A 9136-nucleotide genomic window follows, 5' to 3' on the forward strand; every position below is an offset into this window, starting at 1 on the left:
CAGAGTCGAAACTGTTTATGTTTCTCAGAAATGCAACGTGGGTTGCATGAAACTCTGGCAACTATTTTCGGGTATAGTTTTTGCTGCGCCTTTTGTGGTGCACTTTTTTCTGGTTAAGTTCAAATCGTGCTAAAAATTTCCGCGAAAGCTTCATTCGAGGCCCACATCGTGCTGTGTTTTCAATGGATTTTTACATGCTGTAAAATACACCAGGAAAATAGACCGGGTACTAATTTGATGATGAAATACTAAATTCTAAAATTCTTTAGCTGCATTTCAAATTTTGTGCTTTTTAAAGTTGGAACGCTTACATTCCTTCCTCGAAATATCCACGTTGAGTTTTGCAATGAAATGTGAATTTCTAAATATGTATATTTGAGCTGAAAATCATCGATTCACAGATCCGTAATGGTTTAGCAAAATAGAGGTTTACTTTAGTTCCAAGAATTCCCATGATTTCAAACGGTATGCCTACTGATTTCGAAGACTTCAGGTTGCTAATTCGCCTCGCTTTCGAATGTTGCCATTTAGTCATTACATGCAGGACATACATAGGTTTGATATGAAAATAGGTTCATATGAAAAGGAGAAGTTTAGTCTATTGCAGTACCACAAACAAAGTTGCGTTGGGGTCCCTGTAAATTCCGTAAGTATATCGCACTCTTCTTCTGCTATCGGTGATGCTTGAACTCCAAGGAACCCATTCAAAACAATTCTTAAAAAAGCCCTTTCTACGATACTGAGATTGGACGGTTCCTGTTAAGAATGATGAAAAGAGACAAACTTGGCTCAGAATCATCAAAATAAAAATAGAGGTTGACGTTTTTAAAAATATTTATTATTATCTATTCAAAGTAGTTAATTTTTGAGCCAAAACTGGTATGACAATGCTTAAAAAAATTTTCCATGCCCTTTTTATAAGCATTGGCTCAGTTGGCCTTCAACAAATTTTGGGATTAATAGTTTTTTTGGAGCGCCATTTGCTAAATTGTTGGACAGTTTCGACCTCATTTCATAAACCCACGTCTCGCACCAATAATCAACCCTTTGATATATGTAGGTTCCTCAGCTACGTTGTCAGGCCTGACTCTCTTTTGCGACCTTCACTTAAAAAGTTGCAAAAAGTGCAGGTTTTTTGGTACGAGTCTGCCATTGGCACTTTTCATACTTACAACCTTAACCAACATTTGTTGAGACGCTCTTCTATCCCGCTGATAGCAATACGACGACTTGCGCGCATTGTTTCATAACTCCTTCGATGTTATTGTCTTTAAAAGAGGTGAATGGTCGCAAGTTTGCGATGACTCACAACCTTCACTGAATGCTTTGTGGCACTCCAATTCTCGTATTCGTGTTAATATAGACCCCCCAAAACATTCCTATATTATTTTCAACAATACCGATTTATTTTTCGATATATTTGGCTCAGTGATGCTCCATTTTTTTTTTAACTCGTCTGAAAAGTATGCTCTTTAAAGACCTCTGTGGCCCTAATCGGTGGAAAAACTTAAAATTTCAGTTCAGCGAGCGACCTTTTGAGGTTTGAAAACAGAAAGAAGTGTCAAGAAGAAAAATTTGTGTGTCGCGTTGGGAACGTACATAAAGCTCAGCGTATATCATCAAAGTTTTATGATTCATATTAGTAAAATTTCAGTATTTCATGCTGAGAAAAGTTTTTGGCGTATAGTTTCTAACAACACGAACGACGTGCTGCTAAAATTAAATAAAACACTCAAATGTGATCAAAAATGTTCTATTTTCTCGTTTCTCAACATTCGGAAAAAAGATTGGTAGCAAGACCAATAAATGATTTAATTCAAATAATCCACGGTGCTTTAAAAACTTGCAGTGCCTCACGGTTTAAATGTTCAAAATCCGCCTGGATGACGTCGGCTATATTGAAAGAATGATTTCCAGAATCATTCAATGCTCCTTCGCATCTATATGAAACTGAGTTGGCAGTAGAAGATGGAAAATTCTTCATAATCGTTACTCCCATCTCTCAACCGATAAATTAAAACGGAATAAAAATCATGAAGCACTACAGCTGTCTAGTTAATGGGAAATACTCGTAATTTGTGGGGTGATATTGAACCAGATGTGTAAAATTATATTAACTTATACTTAATGGGTATTCGAAAACATGAAAATTTTGCAAATGCGAACTTTCTTGGTTAAAATTAATTAATTTTGAAGCTTGCGTTGTATTTGAATGCATATTTTACGGGTTTTTGGTCATACGTATTATAAGCGCTTGTTTTCAACATTTTTCGTGCATATAAATCTGCTCTGATTATAAAGCTAGCTATTGATGGTAACGGCATTTGGTGCCTCTTTTCGAAAGCTATAAAGCCCGTTGATGCCGCCATACCATAATCCGCACCAAATGGTGAAATTTCGGAGATGCAATTGCGTTTCTTCAACCCCACGAGGATTTGACTCAGCCCAATTTCGACAATTTTGTTTGTTGACGAAGCTATTAAGCCAGAAGTGAGACCTCAACTGAGAAGATGATTTTTTCAACCGTTGTAGCAAAGTGAAAAGAGACGTAATGAAATGGGAAGTCTTACTGAACACGCTTACAAAATTTTACACAAATCTGTAAACAAACATGTCTGTCTCGAGCTGTCAAAATATATATTCATGTATATTCTACAAAAGTTCGAAAGCCATTGGCTGAAAAATTACAAAAAAAAAATTATTTTCTTGTATACTATGTAGATGTGAAAGAAATTGTCAAAAATCAGTAAAATATATATGTACATATCTTACCATTATTCGCCAGTTCAGTCATCTATCTTTAATACCATTAATATACAAGGTCTGTCGCAAAAGAAACATAACTTTTTTAATATAACTGTTTCTGGTGGCGCCACCTATTGGTGGGTATATGAAATAAAACGTTTGATCTCTTGTTGACATTTCGTAAAAATCTTAAGACAATTGGTTAATGTTATCGATCAAAAAGTGACAGCAGCTTTTGGTCATCGGTCGTAAAATGCATTAAGAACAAAGAGCAAATATTAAATTTTTTTTTAAACTTGGGAAAACGTTTACTGAAACATTTCAAATGATGAAAAAAGTTTATGGTGATCAGTGCCTATCCCGTAGTAATGTGCATGAGTGGTTTAAGCGATTCCAAGAAAGTCGTGAGGACCTCTGTGACGATCAGAAGTCGGTCGTCTTCAGAAGTCAAAAATAAAGACAATGCTGATTTGTTTTTACGATTCCGAGGGTATTGTACACCGAGAGTTTGTCCCACCTGGCCAAATGATTAATGATGTGTTTTACCTTGGTGTTATGAAGCGTCTTTTGTCACGCATTTGTCGTGCTCGACCACAATACCGTGAGGCAGGGTCCTGGCGCCTGTTGCACGATAATGCGTCGTGTCATCGGTCGACGTTTGTTACTGATTTTTTGACAAAAAACTCCATATTAACCATTAATCACTCACCCTACTTGCCTGATCTGGCACCCTGTGATTTGTACCTATTTGGAAAACTTCATTTGCCCATGAAAGGACACTGGGTTCAGGACATTTCAGCTATCCAAAAGGCGACGACCGATATTCTAAAGAGCATTTCGAAAAATGACCTCATTTGACACTCATTTGAAATGCTAATTGACCGGGCTAAACGCTGTATCGAAGCACAAGGAAACTACTTTGAATAAAAAAATAAAACTTATGAAAATATAAATTTTTTTAACAGTCCTGTTTCTTTTGCGACAGACCTTGTATATACTATATATATATATATATTTTCCTGTAGTTCCTAGGTGGAACATAGGGCCTCAATAGCATTAATAAAGACATTTAATTTTTTTAAATTCACATTTTATTCAATTTACAGCATAAAAATAAAAGTGTTGCTTAATCTAATATTTAAAAGCGAATTGGAATAAAATGAATGAAAAATTGTTGGATTTCGAATCTCATGTACATGTTTATATGTATTTTAAGTAACATGGACAATCGGATGAATTAACAACTGTACATACAAATATAGATACAATTTTAAAATGTACATATATATTTACATGGCTTACAAATACATAGGAATATTTGGCTAAACTGTAAATTTTTGTTTATCATTCGACAATTAGTCATATTTATTGTTGGTTATTGGTTATAGTACACTCTAATCGTATTAGGATTGATATAAAAGCCAAAATGTGAAACCTAGTTCGCCGAAACTCTGACTGCCACATCCTTGAAAATCACAATTTTGGTATGTGTTTATTAGCGGCACACACACATGCAAAGTATATGCAACGCATTATGTTCGGGTTAATTGAATTTTCAGTTTCAATTAACACTTGCCGAGCCACACAGCAATATTAAATCGCTCAAACGAGTTTTAATTGAATTTATGATAATTTAGATTCTTAACAAATTTTTCAATGAATTCTCATTAATTTTAGCTGATATTTACAACCGACATTTGAATGGATGAATAACAGTATTTAATTTAAGATAACAGCTTATGCTAAGTTGTTAGCCAAATTTAGGACTATGTGCTGCTTACATACATACATGCGAATATCAATTATGGATAATAACATTAAAATCTGTTGCGATAAGTTTCACAAACGCCCACATACAAGCACACATCCACACAATCACACACCCACACACTTACACATAAAACACACATATACACTTAAAAACACTGAAACACACAACCACGTAGGCAATCAGGCCGCCTACACCGAATCAGACATCTGTCGTTGCCATTTGGAATTCGGGCCTGGACGGCGCCGCTTTTGCCCTCAGAGCCGCGGACTGTCGAGCACCGTGTTTGTGGTCATTATGGTGCCGCTGTTGGCCATTATAATCGAGTTTCCCGCCACCGAGTTGTTGGATGAGTTTTTGCGTCGAAATAAGACACCGCTCAGCTGGATGCCTTTGAAGGTGTCGAGGAAGGCGCGCCGAAAACCCGCATTCATGAAGCAGTACGTAATTGGATTACAACAGCTGCTTGAGTAGGCGAGCAATTGCAGGAACGGTATCCATCGATAGCCCACATATTCGTAAATCACCGGGCCGATGAACATCGCCACTGTGTTGATGATGTATAGCGGTGTCCAGCAGATGAAGAACTCCAACACCAGCACGAAGAGCATTTTGATGACACGCTTCTTACTCTCCAGACTCTTCGTTTTGTTAGATCTGCGCCCAGCGCACACGTGTGTGTGTATGAAATAAACAAAGAGAGAAGTGGTATAAGAAATCAAATAAAAGTGGCGGCAGCGTTTATAAGATAAATTGGTGAATGGTGTGTGGTAGTGGCGGTGCAATAAATCTCGCTTTGAATGCTATTGATGTGCTACATTAAATTTAAATCGAGTTTTCGCCAAATAGCGTGGCACGTGTCATAAAGTGATTGCAGCGGCTTAACGGCGCGTTGGCGGAAAAGTCGACATTAAAACAAACGATAGCTAAGTATGTTGGAGATCCCGAAATTTCGGGACTCACTTAGGATATCTTTATTTGTGGAAGTATTTGCTTGAAATTGCGATATTTCAGAATTAAGGCATATTTTGCGTAGTCCCGAAATTTCGGGATCGAGTGTTACTTTTTTTATGAAAGCACATTTTTAAAATCTCGAAATTTGGATTTTGATATTATTTTTTGTATTGTCATCATTTTGTGTTATACGATATGAAAGTTGTTGGTAATCCCGAAATATCGGGACTGACATTAGGATATCTTCATTTATGAAAGCATATGCCTAAAATTTCAGAATCAAGGCATATTTTTTGCAGTCCCGAAATTTCGGGATCGATTGTTTTATTTTTTTATGAAAGAAAATGTTAAAAATCGCGAGATTTGGAGTTTGGAATTAGTTTTCTATTGTCATATAATAATATGGAAGTATGTTGGTAATCCTCAAATATCGGGATTGACATTTGGTTTTCTTGATTTATGAAAGAACCTTGCTAAATTCACAATAATTCCATCGAGGTTCTTGGCTTTTTAGGAAGTGAGATGTTTAAAATCCCGTAAGAAATTATTTGTAGATTCCAGATTTATTTAAGAAAGAAAACTCGAGATTTTGGACTTAAAATAAATGCTTAAATGCATTTTATTTTCATGTAACTGCTTATGAGTCCGGGTCTCGGACAATTTTTTTATGGTCCCGACAATTCGGGTTTTAGGTTTTCGTTATCGATTTCGGCATTAAATTTTCTTTGTTTATAAAATTACTAGTTGTAGGGTTCAGAATAAATTTTTCACTGCCTCAAAATTTCGGTATCGAGGTTTCCGTTAACAGGATTTCGATTTTCGTTATTTCTGAAAGTATTATCACTAATAAAAAGGTTCGGGATTTAATTTTTGTAATCCCGAAATTTCGGGATCGATGTTTTCGTTATCAGGAATTCAAAGGACTTTATTTCTAAAAGTTTCAAAAAGCATCTCAAAATATTTTGTTCGGAATACAATTTTTGTAGTCCAGAAATTTCGGGATCGGGAACTGCATTTCTTATTTTTGCAAATTAAATAGCACAAATTTAGTTATTGTAATTTTTTCGCATTTCGAACATACATACATATGTAGATAATTTTTTTCAGAGCTTGAAAAATTCCCTTGTAAGAAAGGTAATTGTGTTGTGTGAGATGATTGAGGCTATGTGGTCCAAAGAACTTTATGCGATAGTAAGAGGTCATAATTGGCACCAAACGAAATGGTTTGCGGATAGGACATTTTTCAAAAATTCACTTGAATATTGGAAAACGACCACCGGGTTGCTATCGGTACCGGAAAATAATTCCATACGATTGTGTCATGCCTTGGCTTGATTCAGCCATTACCATGACAACAATGACGCAAATACTTGTAGTTTGATTTCTAAGCATAAAGCAAATCACGGGATCCCGAGTTTTGCTGATACAGAATTAACAGTACCTAAGCTTTGTGGCTCTGTTGTGTAACTTGACCCACATACTTAGAAGCCAGTAGTTCATTTCGATTCATAGCTATGCGATTTACTGCGATATTCATACCTATCACCACCGAAATGTCTACAACAATAAATAATATGAATAAATATATTTTTCCACGGCCTTACCTCCTTAATGCGGTATCGTGTAACCGCAGACTCGGTGTTGACGTTGATTTACTTCGCTCGATATCCTGCTGCTGTATATACATTTGCAGCTGCTGTTGCTGTTGCTGTTGGTGCTGATGTAGCTGCTGTTGGCTTTGGTGGCGCTGCTGATAAAGCTTGAAACGTTGCTGCTGCGGCACATTAATCACCGTCATCGATGAGGACGTCGATGTGCTCTTGCTGCTGCTGCCTAGGCCGCCGTTGCGATCATTGTTGTTGTGATTGAGTGATTTTATCGAGCCGGAACGCATGCAATACAAATGACGGCGTCCATCTGTCGCCGTCAGCAGCTTGCGCTTATGCGATACAGCCGTGGTTGCAATCGCCTGCGTCGAAACGATATCGTCTGCAATTGAGATTGAAATGAATTAAGAATTTAATATTGCATAAATACCAGGAATGAACAAGAATGAAAAGGCATGAAAACGTGCATAATCTCGAGAGTGCCGACAGCATCGGTGTCGTGTACATTCTCAAGCGTAAACACTTAAATGCAAATTGAAGACGCCTCACACTGCCATCAGCCGAAGGCCGTTGTTGAGAGATGGATGTCAAGTACCGTTAAATTGTGTGATAAACTCCTTTCCGTGTGCAATTTGACTGGCGGCGAAAGCGAGCGTAAATAATAATCGGAAGTTATTTAATGAAAGGGGCGCAATTATAGACTCTGCCTTTCAATTATGAATGATTACTGTGGCTGACAGGTACTGAGCGTATTTTGATTGGGATGAAGAAGCCATGAAGGTAATTTTCTGGCATATGAAAAGTTCTACAAGTATTAAGTGCCAGCAGGTAGCAATCTTTAATTTGAACAGTGCCGAAGGCATATTGAAATATTAATTTTCCCGGGGCTGAGTGCTGTCGTGCTCAGTATGAAGCCAACAAACAAATTCAAATTAGTATGCCTCGCTATGAAACCCAAGTTCGGAACGAGTTCATTTAATTTACATAAAACAATATCCACATGCTGACTCTCATAATAAGTACATCACAGCCCTAGCAATAATGACTGCTGCCATGATTATTGAACCAGACGCAAGTACATCTTTTTTGAATAATGCTGAGCTATCAATTTTGTTCTATCCCTTTCTGTTGTTGATAATGTATGAAACTTTTGGCTGAAACATCACAGCTCGGTTTATCTGTAGCTGTCACATCTCAACTAGCTTCTTGGTAATTGTAAGGCAGTATGTATAACATACTAAACTTTGAATACTGAAATCGGAACAGTCGTGCTCTTCATTAGACCTGTCCTGTCATATGGAGCATTTGTATGTCGAATCAGTCTATTATCCATATAATACTGCTGGTGTAAACCGAATCGATAAATAATTTTTCCTACAACCTTTCTTAAGCTTCATTTTAGGTTATTTGTCAGTAGTGTGTGGTTGGCAGCTGTTTGTTTATGGCGCAAAAAGTTTGTCTGGCCATTTTTACCATGAAAAAAAATTAAACAACGAGTTTCTTATGCCACTGGAAAATATTTCAAGTGTTTCCAGTGGAATTATGACTATGAAATCGTTGAAAAGGTTGCAGAATTGTTTTGCGGAGTCTACTTTATCACGAACACGAGTATTTAAGTGACACAAAGCATTGGATGAAGGTGAATTCAACGAAAACATCGAAAAAGTTAAAGACATTGTGCTTGAAAATCAGACAGATAGCAGAGGTTTCTGTTATGGATCGACTCAGCCAGATTGGTTGTTTATATTTCGGCATAAAGATTATCAAAAACGAGGTCGTTTTATTGGACTCAGGCTACACAATCTCGAGGTCTTCTATTATAGATTTTGTTGTAGGACGGAGTGTTAATAATACATCAGTGCAAAAAACGGATGACCTCATAGTGGTAGCAGTAGCTAAACATCTAGATGAACTCTGGACTCCGGGTCAAATGCAATGATAACATTAATGGTCTGTGTCAATAGTTTGTTACCATGAGTTTAGAGTTGGCTGAGCAAAAAACGGAAGTCTTAAATTTAAGGTACACCTGGCGTTTACTTCAGGTAAAGCAAACAAAATACGT

At 36.9% G+C, this 9136-nt stretch overlaps 1 protein-coding gene across 1 annotated transcript in view; it reads right to left on the minus strand.

The window, feature by feature from the left end:
* Positions 1-3923: 3923 nt before the first annotated feature.
* The window catches only part of LOC120775638 (gastrin/cholecystokinin type B receptor-like), a 127902-nt gene continuing 122689 nt past the window's right edge, over positions 3924-9136 (minus strand). Inside the window, exons 4-5 of the mRNA XM_040105891.1 lie at positions 7072-7456; positions 3924-5170 (exon numbers count right to left, since the gene is read on the minus strand). Of these exons, the coding sequence (XP_039961825.1) occupies positions 4771-5170; positions 7072-7456 (785 nt within the window). The 3' untranslated portion in view covers positions 3924-4770. The remainder of the gene's footprint in view (positions 5171-7071; positions 7457-9136) is intronic.

Source organism: Bactrocera tryoni, chromosome 4, assembly GCF_016617805.1.
Source record: "Bactrocera tryoni isolate S06 chromosome 4, CSIRO_BtryS06_freeze2, whole genome shotgun sequence".
NCBI classification, from domain to species: Eukaryota; Metazoa; Arthropoda; class Insecta; order Diptera; family Tephritidae; genus Bactrocera; species Bactrocera tryoni.